The following is a 27,142-nucleotide window of genomic DNA, read 5'->3' as shown; positions in this document are numbered from 1 at the left end:
CTGATGACGAGGAGTATAGGACACGCCCACAGCACCCACAGCGTCCCCGGCGGGAATCGAACCCAGGACCCTCTCGCTCTGAGGCGACAGCCTCAGAGCTAGAGATTCAGTTTTAGTCATAGTCTTTTGAATCAAATTCCATTTAGTTTTAGTCATATTTTAGTCATCTGAAATGTTTTACTGTTAGTCTAGTTTTAGTCGACTAAATATCATGAGATTATAGTCGGCTAAATCTACAGTTGATTTAGTCGACTAAAATGTATTTTGGCGGTGCCTTGATGGCGTCTTAATGGCTGATTTTACACTTAACACCCGAGCACAACCAAACATAAAATGACTTGTCTTTTAGTTCTACAGGATCTCTTTTCCACTAGTCCCTCCCTAACATTTTAGTCTAGTTTTTATTTGTTGACGAAATTGTCAGTATATTTAGTCTTAGTTTTAGTCATCATAGCTTAGTTTTTATTTAGTTTTTATTTAGTGTTTGTCAGTGAAAAAAAGGTAGTCGACGAACATTTTTCGTCATAGTTTAAGCCGACAAAATCGACACTTGGATCTTTTACCACAGCGGCCGCTGTCTTTCTCGCGGCCGGGCCCACAGTTCTCGTGGCTGGAGGAGGAGCCCTGCTGCAGCTTCTGGGCGACCTCGTACTCCAGGCCGGCCACGCGGATAAGGAAACGCTCCTGGTTGATGGACTTCTTCAGAGCTTTGATGTACGTCTTCACCTGCTTCTCCATGCGCTGCCGCAGGCAGCTCAGATTACAACTACCTGGACATGGGTTCAAAACAGCTCAGATTACAACTACCTGGACACGGGTTCAAAACAGCTCAGATTACAACTACCTGGACACGGGTTCAAAACAGCTCAGATTACAACTACCTGGACACGGGTTCAAAACAGCTCAGATTACAACTACCTGGACACGGGTTCGAAACAGCTCAGATTACAACTACCTGGACATGGGTTCAAAACAGCTCAGATTACAACTACCTGGACATGGGTTCAAAACAGCTCAGATTACAACTACCTGGACATGGGTTTAAAACAGCTCAGATTACAACTACCTGGACATGGGTTTAAAACAGCTCAGATTACTACTACCTGGACATGGGTTCAGAACAGCTCAGATTACAACTACCTGGACACGGGTTCGAAACAGCTCAGATTACAACTACCTGGACATGGGTTCAAAACAGCTCAGATTACAACTACCTGGACATGGGTTTAAAACAGCTCAGATTACATCTACCTGGACATGGGTTTAAAACAGCTCAGATTACAACTACCTGGACATGGGTTCAGAACAGCTCAGATTACAACTACCTGGACACAGGTTCAAAACAACAACAACCAATGACTATACCGTAAGTACATTTACTTGAGTAGGCTACTGCACTTTTTTCGCCCAGTTCCCTCCCTACCTATGTAAACCTATTATAACTTACAAATTAAGTTATAATAGGGACTGGTGTTTTCAATGAATCTAACATGGTTCAAATTGAGTCACAATGGGTTTATATACTGTAGGTGTCTGATCAAAATAAATATGTCTAAATTCAAGCAACTTAATAACTGGCTGGGGTGCACACAAAAGCCAGAGTAAACCCCCAAAAGTGTTTTAAAGTGAAATAGCCATGGAAATGGAATGTTCAGATGTACTGCACCTGTGGTGTCTCCAGGTTTGACCTCAGCCTCCAGCTCCAAGGTGATGCGGGTCACCTCCTTGTTGCTGGGGTTGCGAGCACGACGCCCCTTGGCTTTCTTGGAGGAGTCACACTTCAGGTTGACGAACGTCACCAGACAGCTGCTGCAGGGCTGCCCCCCTCCTCCTAAACATGAAGAGAGGACCAGTGGTTCTTAAGCTTTTTACACTCAAGGACCCCTCATTTGATGCATTGGTGGTGCAGTGGTTCATAAAGTGGGGTCCGGGGACCCCCAGGGGTATTGAGTTTTTTTTTGTATTTACCTGGGCCTAGCGTCCGGCCCCGGTCCTCTGTCCTCCCGGTGACCTTGGGATGAAGGTGACACTTTGCATCTTTGATCTTGAAAGAGGCCGTCTGCTTCACTGGAGCCATCAGAGTCTCTACAACAAACACACTGGAACGTTACGATCAATGAACTCACAACGTTACGATCAATGGACTCACAACGTTACGATCAATGAACTCACAACGTTACGATCAATGAACTCACAACGTTACGATCAATGCACTCACAACGTTACGATCAATGAACTCACAACATTATGATCAATGAACTCACAACGTTATGATCAACGAACTCACACCCACATAACAGCAGTGGTGGAAAAAGTGCTCACATTTGTCACTTAAGTAAAAGTATCAATACGGCAATGTAGAAATACTCTGTTAATCAAGTGTTATGATTGATGTGGAGGGAGGTGAGCAGACCTATGCAGCTGTGACTGCTGCTGGTGTTGAGGCGTGAGGGGGCTTTCCCTCGTAGGATGGGGATCCCACAGCTCACCGAGTAGCTGTTATCAGACTCTACAGGAGAAAACACACACCCACACACCCACACACACACACACACATCACATTAACCCAACAAACAACGACTCAGGTGAACACAATACTGTTGAGAATATCACCACTTAAATCCTATGTATTTCGTTGATCGAGGTCCCCAATGGGGCTCCCTTCTGTTTTTCCCCCCTCTACACCATATCTCTTCTGTGAAAATATCAGATCTACAAGCTCACAATGTGCTGTGTTGCGAGTTGCCACACACTGTGGGCTCGTAGATCTGCAATGTTCGCCTAACGTGTTCCTATTTTATATAAGAGCTCGACAGTGAGTGACCACCCACTTCTTGTCTCTTTTTTCACATTTATTTATTTACGTATTTATTTATTTGTTTGATCCATAGATGTTTCATTGTATCAGAGCTATGAGTGAGTGGTGAACCTTATCAAATAATAAATCAATCATTGAACCTTTATTAATCCCTGTAGGGGAAAGTCATGTCTCTGCATTGGACCCACTTATATTGGAAGCAGTGTGCTCCCACCTAGTGGCTCACTGGAAGCAGTGAGGGGTTCAGTCTCTCGCTCAAGGGGACTCCCTCTTTCATTGGTGTTTCGACCTTGATTACGTCTAAACCCTAACATTTAACTTCACTAAAACTATGCCTAAACCTAACCCTAACCCCTGACCTCACAAACACTATGCCTAACCCTAACCTCACAGAAATTATGCCTAAACCTAACCTCAAAACCCTGTCCGCCTGGGCGAAACACCGGGAAAAGAGACTCTCCCCTCGCTCAAGGGACACTTCCCCAAACAAAGCTGGGGGAGGGAGGGGGGGAGGGGCCACCAGGAGGGAGGCCACTAGGGGACCTTTGGGTTCCCAGATGGCCGCTTTACCCCCTGAGACACACTGCCGCGGAACAACTGCAACGGATTTAAAAACATGGCAGACTAGTAAACAACACAGATACACCAAACAAATGAGTAAGTGTTAGATTTTTATGGTTGTGTCCAGTGTCCAGTTGGGTAAAAAACGCTGGCACCCCACGGATGAAGCGGATCCATAGTACCTGGCACTCAATGGACAGCTTTTTTTTTTTTTATTCAATTCATCAAATATTCTCTTCAGTTTTGACTTTTGGTTACTTTGTCCACCACTAGAAGCAGTATCCTACCTGATAGATAGTAGGCTTTATATCCTACCTGACATATAGTAGGCTTTATATCCTACCTGACATATAGTAGGCTTTATATCCTACCTGACAGGTTGTAGGCTTTATATCCTACTTGACAGATAGTAGGCTTTATATCCTACCTGACATATAGTAGGCTTTATATCCTACCTGACATATAGTAGGCTTTATATCCTACCTGACAGATAGTAGGCTTTATATCCTACCTGACATATAGTAGGCTTTATATCCTACCTGACAGGTTGTAGGCTTTATATCCTACTTGACAGATAGTAGGCTTTATATCCTACTTGACAGATAGTAGGCTTTATATCCTACCTGACAGGTTGTAGGCTTTATATCCTACCTGACAGATTGTAGGCTTTATATCCTACCTGACAGATAGTAGGCTTTATATCCTACCTGACAGATAGTAGGCTTTATATCCTACCTGACAGATAGTAGGCTTTATATCCTACCTGACAGATTGTAGGCTTTATATCCTACCTGACAGATAGTAGGCTTTATATCCTACCTGACAGATAGTGGGCTTTAGAAGCACAGGTCAGGGAGCAGCTCTCCTTCTTGCCCGTCTTGCTGCAGGTCAGAGTGGCTTTGGGAGCCACTGTCCCAGCAAGACACTTCACCAGCTCTGAGGGGCGAGAGAACACACACTGAATCATTGAATCATTGAATCAATGACACACACACACACACACACATACACACACACACACACACACACACACACACACAGTCCTGAAGCAATGTACTATGTGCTACATACTCATGTTCTATATATCGTCGCTGTCGGGTGGAAACCTTAAAGGAGAATTTTGGACTAAAGTTTTCTTACCTTTTCTATGACGTTATGATATCTTAGGATGAATGGTACAGTAGAAACATTTCATAACTCCACCCCTGAGCCGCCACAGCTTAAAAGGTGCGCGGATAGGCCTTAGGTTAGATCACATATTTTAATAGCTTTTTTTTTTTTTTTTTTTTTTTAGATCTGACGTTCATAGTGACAGAACACTGTCCCCAAAAAAATAAAAAAAAATAAAAAAAAGTCTCGCTAGACGAGATTGAAATCTCGAGATTTCAATCTCGTCTTCTGTTTTTTTTTTTGGTTGCATAGTGTTTTGTCACTATGAACGTCAGATCAAAAAAAAAAAGCTATTAAAATATGTTTTTTTCACCTTTTAAGCTGTGGCGGCTCAGGGGTGGAGTTATGAAATTGTTCTACTGTACCATTCATCCTAAGATATCATAACGTCATAGAAAAGGTAAGAAAACTTTAGTCCTAGATTCTCCTTTAGATGTAAAAAAAAAAAAAAAAAAAAAAAAACTGTGTTCCAATGGATCCAATGTGGTTTTCATATTGATTTATTGTCCCATTGGTTCAATGTTTATACAACCCACAGACACAGTGAACCACAGCTCAGTGGTACCCCCCATAACTCTGAGCGTAGGGGAGACCGGAGACAAAAGTAACAGGGGGCAAAAGTAACACACTCAATAATTCTAATTAGAAATAAGCTAGAAGGGTGAGACTTCTTGTGCACATGCTCAGTAGGGTCCTCTCTCTGCCTATGGAAGGATATAATGATCATTTCATCTCAGCAGAAGTTTTCAACAAAAAACTGATTTTGAGTGTACGGTACATTTTTGAGTGTACGGTATTTTCCTTCTGCTGTCTAAAGATAAGATGTCAGCTAATTTAAACTTAGATGAATTGTATCTCTATGTTATTGGTCACAAATTAACGTCAGCAGCCTATGCTAGTATAGGTGTTTCTAGCTAGAATATGGGATTGTATCATGGTTGCCCCATCGGGGGCAATTGTAACACAGTGACCGGGGTCAATTGTAACAATGTGTTTTCAATGCAAGCAGATTTTTTGTCTGGGATTTCATACTTTTATGTTAGTAAATGAACATATTTCACTAAATGTCACTACCTTTCAAAGTAAAAATACATTTAAATAAAAAATAGACATACATTTGAAAAAACAAAATTGAAAAATAAAATAATTTGAATAAAAATACAAAATAATTGTAATTATGTGTATAAAACATTCGTAAGTAAAAATGTTAAATTATGAAAAATACATATTATTTAGTGATGTGCTTTTATTTGAGATAAAGTGTGTTAATATGACTTATTTTTTACAGTGTTACAATTGCCCCCAACCACTGTTACAACTGCCCCCATCACAGGGGCAATTGTAACACAGTGAATCATTGCATTCAAATTAATATTTTAGTCTTGTCCTTATTAGTGAAAGCTTAAACATTGTATTATTAATTAGGGCACATATATATGTTTCTTATAGCAAAAGATGACTAGGATATTTCAAGTAGTCTGTGAATTATGAAGGCAAATACAAAAAGTGTTACTTTTGTCCCCGGTCTCCTCTACACAATAGAGCCAGATAAGGGTTATTATAGACCCCCCCCCCCCCCCCCGAAAGGAACCCTGGGGGTCCCCGGACCCCACATCATTGAGAACCACTGCTCTAACAGAAACATGACTTTAAACCTAATGTGTCAAAGACTGGAGTGTGAGTGTGCGTTGAGACCACCAGGGGGCAGTGTTGCTACATACCAACGCAGTCCTTCCTGTTCCAGTGCAGCTTCCATCCAGCGGGGCAGGTGCACTCATAGCTGCCCAGGGTGTTGATGCAGCCGTACTTACACCCACCACGGTTTATGCTGCACTCGTCTATATCTGTAAACAAGAACACATTCAAAGGTTAAAGTGTAAGTGAGTGATATTTTGTGGTTAAAGGATTAGTTCACCCAAAAAATTACTTATTTTCTATTAATTGCACACCCCAAGAAGCCAATAAGCCTGTAACGGTCAGATATTATATATTTGACTATTACTATTTTTTAAATCACGGGTTGTGAATGATCTCTTCAGATACAATTGATTAGGCTGAAAGCAGTGCACTTCAATAAATAAACAGCAAATAAACACAGCCAGAAATAAAGCACGAAAGTTTGTGGTCAAGTTTAACCCTTTTATTTAAATCAATGACAGGAAAATAATACATGCATTGCCAAATGTAGCAGATCGTGAAGCCCGATGGTAAAGTCTGCGTCTCGCGCACGTCCGCACGCACGCTCCTATTGTTCCAATATCGTTCCGTGTGGCGTCTCCCAAACGCTCCCCAAAACAGCACGAAAAAAGTTAATCCAAAATAAATCCAAAAGAAACTTAATCCACTCCAGAAGCGGTATAATCCAAGACGAATGCCCAGATCTCCACGGAGAAAACAAAAGTATATCCACGCTGGATATAAATAAAATATAAACGGTCTCACCAGTTCAGAAGAATGTCCTCCGCGTCTCTTCCCTTTAACGGTGAGTATTGACAGATAATGTGGCCTTTGCTATTTTCCACTGATAGCTTAGAGGAACAGACAAATACTTAATCAAACTAAACCAGGTCTCCCATGGACTCCCTGACGGTTTGTCTCTGTCGGTTTTTTCCCCCCTGAGGGCCGGCAACTTCCGCACACTATATGGTGCGTCAGTCATTCACAGACCCGTCACTCAATGTCAATCAATCAATCACAATACATCAAAATGAAAGCATAAACATTTGAACCCCCTAAACAATAACAAAATGAAAACATAAACATTACAAAAGATAGGACCTTACCCTTAAAGGATGGCGTTATTTTAAGGAATATTTTAATTCATTTAAGGCATAAACGTTTAAATGCCATTATAAAACTAAATCCTATTTCACACATATGTGGCAGCGCTACAAGCCAATAATTTGATTACAGGCGGAAAGATGCTAATGTATCCGGTAGGAGACTCAAAGTAGTCTCTTTGTGTCTCCTACCGGAAATACACCCGGTCATCAAATTATTGTCTCTATTTTTTTGGGTGAACTACTCCTTTAAAAAGGTTTATTTTTGTTAGTATTTTGGTTAAAAACTCTTTATTGTGATAGTAATCGTTGCTATAGAGTGTTTGCTCATTAACAGGGGTCGCCCCGTCTCTCCAGCTCTTCAATGAACAGAAAAATAATACATTTATCAGCTTCCAATTCTGTCTGCTCACATCTTTGTCGTCACTTCCAATTACACTTGTTTATCGTGTGTCCTGTATAAACTCTCTCTCCTGATTGGATAAAAATCGGTATCCGCACCTGAGTTTTTTTTTTTTCTGTTTAAAAATAACTAAATAAATAAAATCCACCTACCGCACCTGTAAATGGACTATCATTGCATTAAAAAGAAAAAAAAATCAATTGTGTGCATGTTCCAATGTTCCATAGGGTCTAAGGCAGGGGTCTTCAATGTTTTTCAGGCCAAGGACCCCTTAGCTGAGAGAAAAATGAAGCAGGGACCCCCAACTACATATTGTACGTATATGATTGTGTTGTAAACCGGTTCATAGATTTAATAGATAGCTTCATAGACTTGTTGATGGCACTATCATCATGTGTTGGGAAAAAAATAATGTTTTCTAAAACATGATGTTTTCTGTTAATGCATTGAATTCATGTCAATGTGCATTTTCAGACATTTAACCACTTAAACCCTGAATACTTAGTAAACTTGACCTTTGGCTCTGTACTTGGCGAAAGTACCTCTTTGCCTCTTTGCCAAAATAGCAGATCTACAAGCTCATAAGATCTGCTATTTTCAGGCGAATGTCCTCCCCAGAATGGTTGGGGGGAAAAAAGTTCCCATCACACAAAGATTTGGTGGCCCCCCTGTAGTAACTCTGAGGGGTCCCGGACCCCCTGTTGAAGACCCCATGTCTAAGATATTTCTAAGAACATTCACTGACCAAAATGAAGCGAGAAGTGACCTGCAAAAAGCAAGGAAGACCTGCAGTCAATTTTGCTGCAATGAATGAGACACGGAGGTTACATGCGGCTGCAATGCATTGAACGCAGAGTTCTTTGCTGTCGGGCAGAAACCTCTTATGTCCATATTCTAACTTTTTGTGTTTTTTTTCTTCTAAATTAACGCCCTTCTTGATCATACAAAAGCGTGACACAAAAGCGTCAAAAGTAGCAGATCAACAAGCTCGAAACGCGGCGCGAAGCGACGCGTTTCGAGCTTGTTGATCTGCTACTTTTGCTATTTTTGAATCTGACAGTTTTGGACATATGAGGTTTCTACCCCGACAGAGACGAGTTCCCACCAGGTCAGTTCAATACGTTGCTGTCGGATTATCAGACAGTGGGGAAGATGAATGTCGTACGCTCGTATAAACACAAATGATTGCTCATCGGCGTGTCAACCCGCGTTGCATTTCAAAGGCTCTAAAACTTCCTCTGGCTCTTCAACAGGGATCGTGAGGAGAACTTTGGGCAGTGTGGCGAGCGCTTGTAATTGTAATCACTTTTTAACACACGAGCAGAACCCACACACCCCCCACCCCACTTAACCCATTTAGACCGGGAAAGAATGTGTGTCATTTTTAGATTTCTTAGGCGATTCAAAAATAGCAGATCTACAAGCTCGTAGCGCGGCAGAGTAGATCTGCTATTTTTGAAAAATTGTGATAATTTGTGCAAATCTTTGAATATATACATATATTTTAAAGCAAACATTTGTAACTCAAATCTTTGCTTCCGGGGGATTCTACAAATGTATTCTAAATCCTAACAGTTTTCTGAAAAACTTATGTTGCTATAATCAGTGGTTCTCAAACTTTGTCAAGGACCCCCAAAATGATATGTATTTGGCCGCGGACCCCCATCTCAAAATATTTTGTTACAAATGCTCATAGCGCTATGAGCTTGTATAGAATAATGGATAAAGTTGGTTACACAGATGGCGTTCCCGGTTTGAAAGGGTTAAACCGTTCGGGAGCCAGATGCTGGGCCTGTCTTGTCATTTGGACGCCAGACAGAAAATTACTTTAGTCGGGGGCTGTGGGGGGGGGGGGGGGGAGACATGTCAGGCCGGGGATAAGTGGCCGGGGGACAGCATAGAGAGAGAGACAGACAGACAGACAGAGATGCAAGGCAGTGATTGATGATGTGGCCCGCTGATAGCACGAGTTCCCCCCCGCGTCTCGTTCAATTATTCACCACAAATAAGACGAGGCAGCCTGCGAGCCTTCATCCCCACATGAAGATGATGACTTCATCAACTCTCTGTGTTCTATAAGTCCGACGACGTGCTGCTAAGAACCCAGCACTGTAGAACATGACTCAACTCACAACTATTATTGAGTAAAAATCTGACCATGAGTATCTATCTGTCTGTGCTTTGACTCCACAACAAAGAGAGAAAGTTGCTCAGCCCCATTTGAAAAAAGCAAAGTATTCAAAAGCACATATTGTAAAGTGATTTTTCTTTTTGATTTCAATGCTTTGCTGTTTTTGAAATTTTAATTAATTAACATATTGAGTGCCAAACACGAGAATCTTTGTTTTCCTTTTTTCACAAGGGGCGCGCTAACGCAACTTAGGAATGATCCTAGGACCCTTTAGAATGGAATGGGCGGATGTGACGTTAGCCCAAAAAATGTCACTTCCGTCCGCTCCAATGATAGGATTTGGAGAAAAAGGTCCATATCTCCATATATTTTTTACAGTGGTCAAAACAAGCCATTTTCGACGGGCGATCACCGATCACTCTGCAATGGCGGATCGCAGTAGAAATATTATTGTTCCAGTCGTTAGACGGGACCCTCGGTCATCGTGCAGACACCTTTTGTTTACATCCGGGCCCTCATTTTGGCTTCTACAGCTCTAAACAGATCGCCGTAAACGGTAACAAACGCTGGCAATGGATGAGTGCCAAAAACATCTGGCACTCAATGTGTTAACAATAAAAGATTAATTTTAAAAAAAGAGAGATCGAAAAAAAAAAGAGTGAAAATAGCCGATCTACAGGACAAGCTCACCCCATACAGATCCCGGGGGTCCCCTCCTAGAAAAAAAATACAATATTTGTCTTTGAAATGTAGTGGAGTGAAAGTCAATAAGCTTGCACAAAAACAAACAAACAAAACCTAATACTCAAGTAAAGTACATACTTGGGTACAGTACTCGAAGTAGATGTACTCGACCAGATATGCTCCCAGATGCCGCGCCGAGATGCCTGCCCTGGCAGTCTGACTGGTGTGTGACCTCACAGAGCATTCCAGTTAACCCATTAAAACCGGGAACGCATCTGTGTAACCACTTTATCCACATTTTATACTTTGGGCTATTCAAAAATATTAGATCTACAAGCTCAGAGCGCAGCTCCGAGTGCGAGCTTGTAGATCTGCTACTTTTGAACAATCTTGACCATTTGTGCAAATATTTGAATATATATATATATTATTTTTAAAGTGAACATTTGTAACTCAAATCTTTGCTTCTGGTGTCCCTGGAACAACATATTTTGAGATGGGGGTCTGCGGCCAAATACATATAATTTTGGGGGTCCTTGAGATGAAAAAGTTTGAGAACCACTGATAATATAGCAACATACGTTTTTTCAGAAAACTGTTTTTTTATTACATTCATTACAAAAGACATTTGTAGAATCTCCAGAAGCAAAGATTTGAGTCACACATGTTTGCTTTAAAAATATATGTATTCACCGATTTGCACAAATTTGCACAATTTTGTAAAAAAATTGCAGATCTACAAGCTCGCAGCGCGGCAACGAGAGCTTGTAGATCTGCTATTTTTTAATAGCCCAAAAAAATGGCACAGGTTCTTTCCCGGTCTTAATGGCTTAAACACAGACACAAACTGGATAATGAAGATATCTGACACAGGAAATAGGCTGGCATACTGTTTTGTTTGCATGGGAGACTTCTTTAGCTGATGGCACCCATATTCTTATTATCTGACGACATGTAAACAAACCCTCCAAACCCCCGAGCTGTCAAACGGTGTCTCTTTGTCTTGTATCTACTTTGTTACAGAGAACAAACCAGGACACTGGCAGGAAGCTAGAAAGACAGAGGGAGGGGGGGGGGGGAGTAGACTCCAGATGACATCTAGCAGTAACACTACATAATGGATTCAGCAGCTCTGTGGCGCTTAGTGTCTGCAGGCTGTTGCTTCCAGGTGGGTGAGAGTAAGTACAGTAGTAGTAACCTATAACTCTTTGACCCCATGAACTCCAGCCTCACTATTCTGGGCAAGCAAGGTAGAAATATAGGCTCTATGCACAGCAGCCATATTGGAAATAAATTGGGCCTCTTCCTTACAGGGACCTACCAAGGATGTCAATTAAGGTAGTGTTCCATTCTGGTCAAACAGAGTCAGGGTGCTGATATTGAGCATGTTGGCTCACTGGAAACACTCCAGTGTGGTCCACGGACCACGGACCCCCTTGTGGTTCCTTGAGAGGGTTCCAAATGGTCCCTTTTGGGTGAGTAAGTCTCTGAGAGCGTACAAATGGACACTCTCGGATTGGTCAGTGACCTGCTATGTCAAGCATATGGTAGCACAGAGATATAGATCAGTCAGAGATGTGGTCATTCCACTAATAATCAGTTAACCCATTAAGACCAGGAACGCATCTGTGTGTCTATTTTAAGATTTATTTGGGCTATTCAAAAATAGCAGATCTACAAGCTCATAGGCATCAAGTGCCGCACTATGCTATGCTATTTTGCTATGCTATTTTGGGGGGAAATCGTGGAAAATCGAAAATCGTGGGTCTTTGAATAAACTGTATATATGTTTTTACAAAGCGAAATTTGTAACTCAAATATTTGCTTCTGGGGATTCTACAAATGTCTTCTAAATCCTAACTAATGTTGCTATAATATCAGTGGTTCTCAAAAATTATATGTATTTGGCCATGGACCCCCATCTCAAAATAGTTTGTTCCAGGGACCCCCAGAAGAGTACAGAACAGAGTTAAAAATGTTCGCTTTGAAAATATATATATTCACAGATTTTCACAAAAATTCTATGATTCTTCCAGAAAATAGCAGATCTACAAGCTCGTAGTGCTATGAGCTTGTAGATCTGCTATTTTTGAATAGCCAAAGAAAACAAATGATGCATTCTTGGTCTTAATGGGTTAACAGAGTTACCACAGTACAAATTGCTGACAAAGCAGTTTGTAGCTTTCTAGCTTCAGAACATTTTGCTAACAAGTATATCCAATCTTTCACAGAGAAATGCTAATGTAGTGTATTATTATTGGTCATAACGATGCAACTCCTACTGGAGATGCTGCACATACTGTAGATAACAACCTGCCTACTGTAAACAGTTAGTGCTGACCTCAGCACAAACACAGCTCTGAGTTCTGGGCCTGAAAAGTTTTTTTTTTTGGGTGCATTCTGGAAAGATAACAAGTACACACTGTCTGACACATTGCTTGTAGATCGACTCTTTTCAGCGAAGAGATTTATTCAATTCAATCAATTTAGATAAGAAAAATGTGGTGACCAAGTACAGACCCCTGGGGACAAAACCTTGTAATCTCCATATTACAGTATTTATGTGTTTTTCTTTTTTTTCCTAATACATTACTTCAAATTACATTACATTACTACAGTATCTATAGTATGCACAAAAGTAGCAAATATATATATTTATAACATTTTTTTGTGGGTTTTATAAATATTTAAACAATTATCAAGCGCTTGTGGTTAAATAATAACTATTGGGAACACAGGTTAAAAAAAAAAAATACAGTACATTGGCTGAAAAGTAACTATTTTGGACAAACAAGGTTTCTACCCGACAGGGTGGAATATACCGTAGGGCAGGCATATACCGTAGGGCAGGGGTCTTCAACAGGGGGACAGTGACCCCTAGGGGGTCCTCAGAGTACCTAAAGGGGGGCCGCCAAATCTTTGTGTGATAGGGACTTTTTTTTTACATGATCCACTTCAACCCTATCATCCCTTTTCTGAGGGGAAGATTAGTCGAAAATAGACGATCTACAAGCTATTTTCGGCAAGGGGTTTGGTGTAGAGAGAAAAAATAGCTGACCATGTACAGAGCCAAAGGTCAAGTTTACAAAGTATTGAGGGTTTAAGTGGTTAAATGTCTGAAAATACACATTTAACACGAATACAATATATAGAGGGGGTCCCTGCTTCATCTCTCTCTCAGATAGGGGGTCCTTGGGTTGAAAAAGATTGAAGACCCCTGATGTAGGGTTTACAGGAAGGGGTTAATACATCATCCATCACTCTAAACCACTGTATCAAAGAGAACATTGATTCCTTTGTCAGTTTTACAAAGGGCAATTACATTATTCTGTGTGTTCCACTCTAAGACAGAGCTTATCGTTATTCTGTATTTCATCGGAAAAGGCCTCAAGGGTGCTTTAGAGTTGGTGGACACGACAATATTTCAAACCTAGTTTGTAAAGTAGCAAAGTGCATGTACTCAAACCCAGTTTGTAAAGTAACAAAGTACATGTACTGTACTTAAGTACAATTTTTAGGTATGTTTTACTTTCTTCAGTATTTACAAATTTCAATACTTGTACTCCTGCCCCACTATCTCAGAGGAAAATATTGTACTTTTACTCCACTACAGTTATATGAAAACTTTCGTTACTAGTTACTTTGTAGATTTTTGCGAACGCGGCGCGCCTCCGCGCAAGTGGAGCTTACTATGAAACCGTGCTCGGCTTGTGTGTGTGTCTGTGTGTGTCTCTGCCTGTGTGCAGCCAAGTAAATGTCCAATATAGACGTACCATACATCAAATGAAAGGTCTTTGAAAACTGAACACACCTGTCAAGGTTGCGTTTAAGCCCGCCCCTTCCCCCGGAAGCCACGCCCCGGAGAAGGCTCCTAAAAACACCCATTGAAACCCCATGTTAAATGAAAAGTGCCCGAATCGCTCCGAAACTTTTTCTACCCCCCCTAAGTGGGGGTCTACGAACAAATACTTCGGGCTCGGATTTTGGCTCCGCCCCCCGGAAGTGGGTGAAACAGGCACTTCAAACACTTTGTTGAATTGTTCAAAAACATTCAAAGTTTTTTTGGGGGGAATTTGTATTTTTCTAAGATGCTCCTTTTAACGCAGATTTTGTTTGTATTATTATTATTTATTTTTTTACTTTTTTTTCATTAATTGTTTTTCATTGACTTTTTTTTTTTGCGTTCGCTTCCCGCGTTCGCGCGTCTTACTTGTGATTATTATTACAAAACACACTGGAAATGTGTGTTCTTCAGCCCTACATTTCAGCCATTTGAAAATATCCGCTCACAATATGGGTCCTGTGGGTCCCCATGTGAGGGCCCTCTGACACAGTAAGCTGGGCTCTGGTGGGACTATTGTCATGGCAGACAACTGGGTTGTGAGCTTGTAGATCTGCTATTCTCACCAATATAAGAAAATTATACTAACCAGTGGTGGACAAAGTACTCAACACCAGTACTTGAGTCAAAGTATAGATAGTATAGCTAATCCTCAAGTTTGACCTGATGGTCAAGATTCAATTTATCCCCATAGCAAGCAGGCAGAGGCTCAATGGTAAAAATCTCAGCACTTGTGCAGGAAAACGGGTTCAAATCTGGGGCAGGCAGTATAGAGTTTAAAGCCGCTATGTAACTTACATAGCAGCTTTAAACTCTATAGTCTAGCAGAATATTGTTTGTATTCAAGGACACTCTTCTTACAAAATATGATACTCCTGTTGAATACATACTGAGAATAACTAAAACCACAACTTCGCATTGACCTGTGCTTACGTATGCCTCTTTTATTTATTTATCTATATATTTCTCTATTTTATTTCTTTTTAAACATATATTTTATGGCTTTCAGTGCCTTACAACTCGACAAAAATGAGTTAGGGACTTTGAATTGCTTTGTGTATTGTGTGTGTATTCTGTGTGTGTGCTTTAGCCTACAGATACACTCGCCTTGCCAGTTTTAAAGCATTAACCCATTCAATCCTGGAACGCATCTCTGTCATTTCAGATTTATTTGGCTATTCAAAAATAGCAGATATACAAGCTCATAGTTTGAAAAAAAAAAAAAGGTTTTTCATATCAATGGTTTTTGGTCGCAGATCCCCATCAAAATATGTTGTTCCAGGGACCCCCCAGAAGCAAAGATTTGAGTTGAAAATGTTTTAAAAAAGTATAAGTATTCAAAGATTTGCACAAATGTTATAGATTAAAAAAAAAATAGCAGATCTACAAGCTCGTAATGCTTTCAGCTTGTAGATCTGCTATTTTTGAATAGCCACAGTGTAAAATAATGCTTTGTAGATCAAATCTAAAAGTGACACAGATGCGTTCCCGCTCTAAATGGGTTAAAAACGACTCTCCGACTTCAAAAACAAATCAAGGTGATAAATCATAAATGTCATAAATTATTTCCGTATCGCCGGAGGGCTGAGCTGTGATGTCTCTACTCTCTCTAGCCCACAGCCACAGCAGTTATGCACAGTGGATCTGGATTAGAGCCCACGAGAAAATAATTTTTAGTTTTTCTAGATAGATAGATTATCTAGATAGATAGATTAGATCTTTATTGATCCCGCGGGGGGGGTCAATAACGAAGAAGATTTACTTGAGTAAAAGTACAAAAATAGGCTATTGGTATCTAAATGCACTTAAAGTACCAAAAGTAAAAGTATACTCATCTCATTATGCACAATGTCCCATTTCACAAGTTTTCAAATGTATAAAAATCTTTTGAAAATAGGCGATCTACAAGGCTCACAACGCGTCGCATCGCGGCGCGTTGTAGATCGCCTATTTTCAAATGGCCAAAATGTATATAGGGCTGAAGTTGTTAATGTATGTTTTATAATCTACAAAGTAACTAGTAACTAAAGTTTTCAAATCATTGTAGTGGAGTAAAAGTACAATATTTGGATCCGAGATGTAGTGGAGTATATGTATTGGAAATTGGAAATACTCAACTAAAGTACAATACCTCAAAATTGTACTTAAGTACAGTACTTGAGTAAATGTACTTATATGTTACTTTGCACCACTGCCATCGGATACAACAATACAAAAGGAGTATAATTAAAGTTATTATTTATCGGTATCGCGATGAACCTACTTTTCAAGGTTTTAAAGAAAAATACCAGGATTTTAAAAAAACATTATTTTCTAAATTTCTACATCTATCATTAAAATCTCAGTGCTTTGCCAATTATTGCTACACTTGCGATACCCTGCGTTTGTAGAACCACTGTCATAAATGATTTCCTGAGCTGTGATGTCTCTCTAGCCCACAGCAGAGGTGTGTTCATCACGCTACGCTTGCCAGGAGGGGAACACACACTTTTTTACACATTTCCCATCAGCGTATAGCTTCAGTTCATATTACGACGGTATTATTATTATTGCACTGGTTCCTGATCCATAAACCCTGTCCATTGAAAAGATAAATAAAAAGGAATACATAATGGAAAAAAATCTGTGTGATCTTAACACACGTCTGTCTGTCTGTCTGTCTCAACTCTGAGGGCCTGAGGTAATGGAGATATCAACAGATCAAAACTGGCACGCACGCACGCACGCACACGCACACACACACACACACACACACACACACACACACACACCTGGTTGACGAGTTGCAAATAAACATTTTATCTGCAACACAATGTTATACAACATGTACAGGGGGTCCCTGCCTCATCTCTCTCTCAGCAAAGGGGTCCTTGGCCAGAAGAACATTGAAGACACCTGGTCTCTAAACCATAGAAATGCAAGACAGAAAGGTGCTGGCAGTTAAAAAACGATATTAAAAAAAGGACTTTCCATGGACACATTAACCCATTAAGACCGGGAACGCATCTGTGTAACCACTTTAACCATTATTTTATACTGTGGCTATTCAAAAATAGCAGATCTACAAGCTCATAGCGCGGCACCGAGTGCAGCGCTATGAGCTTATAGATCTGCTATCTTTGAAAAATCATTTCTGCAAATATTTGAATATATATTTTTTAAAGCGAACATTTTTAACTCAAATCTTTGCTTCTGGGGGTTAGGGTTCTGGGGGGGGGGGGGGGGGGGGGTCCCTGGAACAACATATTTTGAGATGGGGGATTTGATTTACAAATGTTCACTTTAAAAATATATATATATATTCAAAGATTTGCACACATTTTCGCGATTTTTTTGTTTGTTGCAGATATACAAGCTCATAGTGCAGCACTATGAGCTTGTATATCTGTTATTTTTTTAATAGCCCAAATAAATCTAAAAAATGACACGGATGGGTTCCCGGTCCTAATGGATTAAATGATTAAACATTCCATTCCAGACTAGCTAGAAGAAGGACGCATACATCAGTGATGCTGTTCCATCTGGTCCACAGAGAGCTGTATGTAAATCTGTCTGCTTTCTGTGTCATCCATACAAAATGTCACCGTGCAGGAGATTATTTCTGAAGACAGTTCTGTTTTTTTTTAAAGATGACTCTTTCTGCGCAGTTTTTTTTGTGTGCTATATTTAGACAGAACAAGTAGAGAGACAGGAGACCAACGGGCCTTATTGGATCATGACGCAAATCCCCATATAGATTTAGATCTTCCACCATTTCACGTTTTGTTCAAAACACACTTTTTGCTACAACCTCCAACAATAGTTTTTTCTCCAAAATCCGTACACATTATCTCTGAAGTCATGCGATTGCAATGCATCAGTCAGATTTTCCATATTACGTTCCAATTATCGATAACTGCCATCCAAAGTTTGCAGGCCCTGGGTAGGCAACCTGGCCTGGAAGAGAACTGCGTACGCACCTTTCTACTTGAATTATATATACTAGTCCATACCGGTGGGGGGGATATGCGCACATGATCTGGCAACCCGGGAGGCAGTTCGTCCCATAGCTCGCGGGGCCATCCCACAGTTGGGCAGCCGTAACCATGGCGACATTCTTTGACACAAAAACGCTAATAAACAGCTGAGATTTGGTGAAATCGAAAAACGGGCTTACATGTTCCGTGCACATGGTAATGGTCAATGGCTGTGTGCAAATTCAGATCAATTGCTCCAGCCACTGAGGAGAACCGGGCAGAACCAATTTTGGCCTCACCACCTCACCACTACAGAGCTTTGTAGAATTATAGTAGGATGTTTTTTTATAATGGATTACATTGATTTGCTTGATTAACCTCAGCCCTTGTGGAGGGAATCAAAGTAAAGTTGTCAATTTGCGGTGAAAGTGACCGCTTATGAACGGAACTATAGACCCCTTAACAGACGACGTCACACTGATAAGAACCAGTATGCACAAGCAGGCCGGCACCAAATAAAACCCATTCTGTCATGTCTCACTAGCCAACACACAAGAGGAGGTTGAATGAACTGAAAGCAGCGCACCCCGAAACAACAGGTTTGGGGATCTGTTGGGAATTGATTGCATGAAACAATCACCTATACGTCCAGTCTCAATGTTCGTAAACAAATAATTGGTCTATTGGCTGTCTAAACCACTGTTTCCCAAACAGTGGGTCGGGACCCTTATGTGGGTCGCAGACCAATTATTATGGGTCAAGAGTAAACACTCAAAATACATTTTGGTCTCTAATTATTAGCCTATATTATATACAACATTTTCAGGAGTTAAACACAAATTCAAAGGTTTTTTTCAAAAGAATTCCATGAAAATAAAAATAAAATACATTTACGAAGTAGTGAAAATAGTAGATCTATACTGTAAGCTCACAACATGTCATCATGCGACGTGTTGTTAGCTTGTAGATCGGCTATTTTCACTAGTTTAAGTCCCAGGGAGACATCGAATTTCTTTACCACTGGTAAACCACTTTACCACTGGTAAAGACTACATTCATGCTCAATCGTACAACTATGTCGGTCGATAAAGAAATGACAGATTTTCAACATAAAAGCATGTTTCATCGAGCTGTGCAACTAATACAAAAGAGAATCAGCCTTCAGGAAGATCCTTTCAGCCAGAAGCAAACTGATGAAAGAGGCTTTTCATATGAATGAGTGCATCACAAGGCAATGATAGGAGCTTAGTTAAAGGAGTAGTTCACCCAAAAATATTAGTATTTTCTATCAATTACACACCCCATGAAGCCTTGAATTCATGGAGATTTGTTTTGTTTGTGTCGCATTGTTCGCGAGTCAAAAATGTGATGAACGGCGGAGTCTCTTTTAAAGGAGTCTAGTGTACTAGTCCTCAGCGTCCAGGTCCTCTCAGAGATCAATTAACACTGAGTTTAACCACGCCAATTATCGCCTATAGCACCAGGTGTTAAACTTGTGCTGTAGGTGTGGGTCCAGCGGTGTTTTGCTATTTTCAGGACAAAATGCACAGAGCGCAACACCGGCGCTATAGGCACTAAAAATTGTCCCGGATTATTCATAGCCGTGTTTTGGGGCGTTAACAATAATCAAACCAATCATGTCACCTTACCTCCTATACGTGTCAATTATAGCAGGGATGTCACCTTACCTCCTATGTAGCATTTATAACAGGGATTTCACCTTACTTCCTATATGTAGCATTTATAACAGCGATGTCACCTTACTTCCTATATGTAGCATTAATAACAGGGATGTCACCTTACCTCCGCAGTGGGCCAGGCCGTACAGCACGTAGCCTTTGTGACACAGGCACTGGAAGCTACCGGCCGAGTTCACACAGGAGTGGTCACAGGCACGGTCGAACGAGCACTCATCAATGTCTGTGGAGAGAGAGAGAGAGAGAGAGAGAGAGAGAGAGAGAGAGAGAGAGAGAGAGAGAGAGAGAGAGAGAGAGAGAGAGAGAGAGAGAGAGAGAGAGAGAGAGACACACAGACAGACAGACAGACAGACAGACAGACAGACAGACAGACAGACAGGAGTCAGATACTGGCCAAATATTACTCCACTGCAAGTGGAAAAAAAAGTACAGTACTTCTCAGTTCAAATAGCATTGTTGTGAAGTGATGATTTAGAGCAGTGATTTATGGCAAGGGTTCCCAAACCTTTCAGGCCGTGGCCCCCCCAAAATAATTATTTGAACTGGGGACCCCCCCACCCACCCTGACAAGCACTTGGAATTGTAGGAGTTGTGGCATTACATTTAGTTTGACTCAGTTCCACAGATAAATATTGTGAAAATAGCCGATCTATAAGATCGACTATTTTCACAAATTAGACAATTTCGCCAATGTTTGACCAGTTTTTATAGTATAGTGTGTTGATTACTTTTGATGCAGTAATGGTCTTTTTTCATTTCTTTTTTTTTTTAGGTTAAAACTTAAACCATGTGTTAAAAGTTAAAAATAGTTAAAAATAATAGAGAGGTAACGGAAATCCCCGCCCATCCACTTAACACTGAGGGCCCTAGTTTAACCACTTGTATGGAGTTTCTCATACAAGTTTCTCATTTCGGGTTGGGAAATGTGACGTGCGGGGCCTATTTGGGGCCTACTCTGCGTCACTCTGCGCGTCATCTCGCATGCGCAGTAGTGTCTCCTCTGACCGCAACCGTGTGCGCAACCCTGTGCAACCAACAGGTTAAGAACCACTAATTTAGGGTGTGATCAGTGTGGTTTGCGCGTGATGAGTTTGGGCATGGCGACACTGGGGCAAGTATTGATATTAGTTTTAGTCACATTTATAGTCATCTGAAATGTTTTAGCTTTAGTCTAGTTTTAGTTCACGACGCGTTGTGAGCTTTTCGATTGGTTGTAAAAAAAAAAGAACGTGAAACATTTTGACTTTTTTTTAAAACATTTCAACAACATCTTGTATACATGTACATGTACATGTACATGGCACAACATATTTTCAACCGGAGGTCTGCGGACAAATGAATAATAATTTAGGGGTCTTTGACATGAAAAAGGTTTGAGAACAACCGCTCTAGGGCATTGGTTCTCAAAGTGGGGTCCGGGGACCCCCAGGGGTCCTTGGGGGGGTACCAGGAGGTATCTGCAATTAAAAAAAAATCCCTGGCACAAAATACATATAATTTTGGGGGTCTTTGACATGAAACAAGTTTGAGAACAACCGCTCTATGGGGGCTGGACCGTGGCGGGCGTCCGTATGTCTTGCAAACCATTTTGGATCGATCAGATGTCTTGTGAACCTCGAGTTCTAGAAGTCAGTACTGTGTCCACCTCTATAGACGCGGCCAAACCTCCTACAGAGCAACGGCGTGTTAAGAAAAATACAAGAATGTTCCTTTTGAAAAAGAGAGTTATTGTTGTGTGGTGGAATAGACGTATTATTGACTTCTCTTCTCCTCTGGTGAACTTTTCCATTTCAATGCAGTGAAAAAGGACTTTCAGAAAGAAAGCAGCAAGAAAACAGCAGGAGTCAAACGGAAAGAAAAGACTCAGTCACTTTCCCCTGTTCACCGCCTTACAAATATTATTAATATATCCTCAGGTGGAAACCTTGTATGTCCACAACGGTTACTTTTCAGGAAAAAATAGAGAAAAAAATAACTGTGTTCCAATGGATTCAATATAGTTATTATTTAGTCACAAAGCCCTTGTTAATGCTTTTCAGTGGTTCAATATTTATAAAACTCACAGACACACTCAACACATTGACTGCCATTGACATCCATATAGTGCGTAGCAAAAAAATCCTAAAGGGGGCGTCAACAAGTGTCATTTGGTAGCGCGGACATCTTGGTGGGGTATAAACAGGTTGACTTAACATTGACTCCCACCAGTATGCCTCCAGCTACTATGCCACGCCCCCCTGTGGTGGCGACACGTTGCCAAGCGCTATAGGTCATATCAAATCCAACGCTTGACTGCCACGGACGTCTATAGATATCAGTTGGTGTTTTCAGTGATTACGATAGAGGGCGCTCTTCCGCAACCTGTGACTGATCCTGGGACTCCCGAAGAAGAATACACCCGGAAATCGCGTGATCTAAACAAATTCCAACCCGTCCGGTCTAATGTTATCACATTTATAAAAATACATTCATCTCCGATTTCTTTTCCCAGATTGCGTTTTTGGTGAAAACAAGCCATATTCAACTGCCGATAACTAAAGAACGGAAGATCGCGGTTACAATGTTTATTTTCCGGATGTTTGAAGAGACCCTCGTCCTCCCCCCAGACATCTGGCGGATTAATTAATTAATTAATTCCCAGCAATCAATGTGTTAATGAAGCACTTCACCCATTTTTCCACCTAATTTTCATATAATTGGTTCTTCACCAGTGAGCCGTGATTGTTGTCTCCCACAATGTTCAAATGCTTCCATCATAAATCATGCTGGAGCAACGGGAGCTCTGAAAATGATCCGGCGGTAAAGCGGATGTGGCGCCTCCTCCTCCCCCGTTCCGTTTTGCCTTTACAGTCTGTGGAGTCTCGCTAGGAGACCGCCTGTCAGGTAAACGCCACACCATGGGTAGACAGTGTATGAGAGGCAGAGAGAGGACCGGGAGACAGCGCTGCAGCCTAGGCCGCGTCATCGAGGGGCGGTACCTTCCAATCTACCTCCTCGATCAGCCCCAACTCAGCGCACCTGCGTGACCGGCCGGGCGTCTGCTACAAACACTCTCTGCTCTCTCTCAGTAGACACTGACTCTCCATGGTGAACAGACGGGCGCTCAGGCGGTAAGCGATACACTCCACTATTTCCCTTCTAAAAACCCTGTGTTGTTAAGTGAAATGACCGCTAAAACCTGTGTCTTTTTATGTTATAGGCAACTGTTTGGAACATGTAAAAAGACCTTTTATATGATGACAGGACTGGGCCTCCGACCTGGGAAAGGACTTTCCCAGATAATAGCCTAACGTACAAACAATGCTCTCTGAGCCTGAGGAGTGAGCCGGAGCCTCGATGACCCCCCCCCCCTTCAACCAGTATCATACAATGCCTGAATAATTGATGCATGGCCCCAAACCTGGGAAGAACCTCTGTTAATGATTATTCATGATTATTAGATACTCACCTTTATGATTTGAACGTTTATGCAGTAACTCTGTGCCATTCTCTAAATAAATACCCATATATGGGCTTGTACCACCACTGTCTGACTCTTGGCTTTGATCGATACCCCACAAGTCGCACAAATTTGTCCTAAACGCCTCCTCGCCCATATATGCCTGTACTGTATATGGGCACATATCGGTCGGATCAGTGGTTCTGGACAACCGCCAGTCCGGCCGACTGTTTACATACATTTTTGCACATCGTGGCTTCCGCAGCTCTCCAAAGATTGTCAATATTAAGGTAAAAAAAAATGCTGGCACCAGCGGATGAATCAATGAATTAATACCTGGCAGTGAATGTGTTAAGTCGGTCGGACAGTGCTCGAGATATGTGTACGCGCACACGCACATAGTGTATGTATGACGTTAACTTGTAAGCTAAGGTTTTATCACAAAAATAACTTGCATAATCGTCTCTGTCGGGTGGAAACCTCATATGTCCAAAACGGTCAAATTCAAAAACAGCAAAAGTAGCAGATCTACAAGCTCAAAACGCATCCCTTCGCGCCGCGTTTCGAGCTTGCAGATCTGCTACTTTTGATGCTTTTAGTGTGACGCTGTAGTGTGATCAAATAGGGCGTTAATTTACAAAAAAACACAAAAACTGTTGGAACAGTTGGAACAATATGGAGATAAGAGGTTTCTGCCCTGACAGTGACGATATTCTCTCCCCCGGCCTGACAGTTGAACTGTGCAGAGCCCAGAGAATGAAACCTTTTCACTTCAATGTTTCACCGCTCTCTCTCCACGAGACCCACTCGGGTCGAGGTTAAAAGCTTTGTGAAGCGATCAGCTTTCATGAGAGGAGGACGGAACGTCCTCGACACTTTGACCAGGAGCCGCGGCATGACGTCCGATGGCTTTGAATTAAAAGCCCCTAAAATTGTTTTATTGCAGCAATCTGGCAAAAGGTAGACGGCAGGGTTCAATTGATCAAGGTAATGTGGAGTTTTTTTTTTATAAGAAATGTAACAGGCTTTTAAATGCTGCCTGGTATCTCTCTCCCCATGTGAGGGAGGAAAGACTGAATGTCTTCAGACATTAAAAATATGTTTTTTTTGGGGAGTCTGACACATCCGTTCAATCACCATGGCAACAAACTCGCACAAAAATAAACCTCTGTTTAAGCCCACGTACAGAGTACTGTACAGTACATTCACAATGTACATTACATTTTTTTCTTAAATTTTTATCCCACAATTTTGTAACCTATTTTTTCACCCAGTGCCAATTGCCTATGTAATCCTGGGCGCTACTCTCCCTCTGTCAGCCTGGGGAGAGCCCAGAACTGAGCTCCTTCAACTGCTTCCTTCAACGCATGAGGAGTGAGCAGGCCGCTTCTTGTCACCTGACAGGGGGGAGTTTCCTTGGTAGGACGTAGCGCGTGGAAGGAACACGTTATTCCCACCAGTTCCTTTCCCCTCAATCAGGCGCCCTGGCTGACCAGGGGGAGGCAGTATAGAGACCAGGATTACTGCATGTTTTTGTGAGGGTACCTACCCTAGGGGACACGGGGAGAACATGAAAACTCCAAAGGCCCTTTCGCCAACCCCACCTAGGGTATGGGCACTGATGGAGGAGAGGACACAACCCCAGCGCCCACAGTGTCCCCGGCGGGAACCAGGACCTTCTAGCTGTGAGGCAACAGCGCTACAGACTGCACCACCGTGCCCCCCGCAACATACATCCATGTACATTCATAACGTACATTCACAAACAGCAACACAGGCAGCACACAGGCAGAACAACACAGGCAGCACAATCTTCAAAACCGCCATAAAGCAGCTTAAAGCAGGTAAAGACAAGTCTTCTAAGCTTGACCCACCCCAATGTTTTCTGTACATATACTTGTATTGCTACTAGTTTTGATGATTTCTTGTATGTAATTGTATGTATCTAAATGTCATGATGAATTGAATACATATGACCACAATGGAAACAAGACCTTAGATTTTTTTTTGTGTTATCTTTTTAGCATTATTGTATAATCGTACCACTGTACTCTTTGCAAACCGTTAATAAAGTATTAAATCAATCAATCAATCAATCAATCAATCAATCAATCAATAGCACAGTGGCCTGCGTACAGTTATCAGCCATTCCAAAAGTGAACGTAACATTCAGAATATGGAACTGAACTGTGAACTGTTTACAGAGGAGTAAAACAATTGGCTATTATAGACTAGGTCTTCAACAGGGCTTCAATGTGCACGGTGCCGTGCACTGTGGAACACAACCGTGCGTTAGAAGATAGATCTGAGTTCAAAGGAGTTTGCAAGCCCTTATTTACCGCGGCTCTACACAGTGCACAGCACACAGGGCCAGTGTTGCCACGTCTGCTTATTATAAGCAACTTTGGGCTTGTTTGTCTGTAAAGTTTCTTGTAAATATTGGTAGTTGCGGGTTGGTTTTTTTTGGGGTTGGTGAAGTGTAGTTGTTTATTTGGGCTTGTTTCCCAATGTCGTTTAAACCAGTGGTTCTCAAAGATTTTCATGTTAATTAACCCCCATATTCATTTGGGGGTTAATTAACATGAAAAATCTTTTATCCACCCCCCGCCTCCCCCATCAAAAATATTTTGTGCCAGGGGTACCAGAGTGCCATTGACGTGTTTCACGTGTTTTACCGCAATGGCGCAACGTGCCAATGACGTGTTTGACGTGTTTTTGAAAAAAAAAACTTTCAGAACCCAACATATCATCATTTGAAGATTTGCTGCTCCATTCACTTCTTGTTTAACTTATTACTGAAAAGGGCTGTATCTCGGCTCCTGAGGACTTTTTTTTTTACTATGTATTTTTGGCTGGCAAAATGTTTGAAAATAGCAAATCTACAAGCTCACAACGCGTCGCATCACTTTAGGAAAAAAAACGTTCAGAACCCAAGATATCATCATTTGAAGATTTGCTGCTCCATTCACTTCTTGTTTAACTTATTACTGAAAAAGGCTGTATCTCGGCTCCTGAGCACTTTCTTTTTACTATGTATTTTTGGCTAGCACAGTTTGCAATTCTTTTTTTATTTCATTGGCACTGAATGAGTTAAAATGTTAAAAAAAAAATCCAAATGTCACTTTTTTTTCAAGATTTTTTTTTAAAAATAGCTGATCTACTAGCTAGTAGATCTGCTATTTTCAAATAGCCGATGTACTGTATTTTTAAAGTGCTCATGTGGTCTATAATCCCTTCTTTTGGGCTTGTTTTATAGACCTGGTTGCTTATTTCTCTCGCAAAATCTGCCAGCACGGCATACAGGGCCAGCTGGATGTATACGTGCAGAGTGTCCACGGCTGAAGGAACAGACACACAGTAGCGTTGTTGTTACGGCCTCCCTCGATCACAACATCTGATCTCCAAGTAGAGTTATGAGCTGCTGTGTCACCGCTATCACCTGCGATGATATGTCACCCTGTTGAGATGGATATCATCCACGTCAGGCTGAAACCTTGTATGTCCAAATCAGCTACGTTTAAGGAAATGGGGAGAAAAAAAAGACTTGTTCTAAATGGTTCCAATGCATAGAGTAAAAAAATAATAGAGAGGGCACCGGAAATCCCCTCCCATCCACTTGCATTGAGTTGCCCAGTGCATACACCTAAATCACCCCTTCGTCC

General features: G+C 41.4%; 1 protein-coding gene across 4 annotated transcripts in view; it reads right to left on the bottom strand.

The window, feature by feature from the left end:
* scube3 (signal peptide, CUB domain, EGF-like 3) overlaps positions 1-27,142 on the bottom strand; it is a 235,109-nt gene that overhangs the window by 15,416 nt on the left and 192,551 nt on the right. For all 4 annotated transcript variants that reach the window (XM_080444119.1, XM_080444120.1, XM_080444121.1 and 1 more), the window contains 7 exons: positions 20,148-20,264; positions 6,271-6,393; positions 4,199-4,315; positions 2,414-2,509; positions 1,969-2,085; positions 1,667-1,831; positions 564-770 (listed from right to left, as the gene is read on the bottom strand). In XM_080444119.1, coding sequence (XP_080300245.1) covers positions 564-770; positions 1,667-1,831; positions 1,969-2,085; positions 2,414-2,509; positions 4,199-4,315; positions 6,271-6,393; positions 20,148-20,264 — 942 coding nt within the window. The remainder of the gene's footprint in view (positions 1-563; positions 771-1,666; positions 1,832-1,968; positions 2,086-2,413; positions 2,510-4,198; positions 4,316-6,270; positions 6,394-20,147; positions 20,265-27,142) is intronic.

The sequence above is a fragment of the Gymnoscopelus braueri genome (assembly GCF_963280865.1).
Source record: "Gymnoscopelus braueri genome assembly, chromosome: 12".
In the NCBI taxonomy this organism is placed as follows: Eukaryota; Metazoa; Chordata; class Actinopteri; order Myctophiformes; family Myctophidae; genus Gymnoscopelus; species Gymnoscopelus braueri.
The sequence above is the reverse complement of the archived record's forward strand: the minus strand, read 5'-3'. Positions and strand labels throughout refer to the sequence as shown.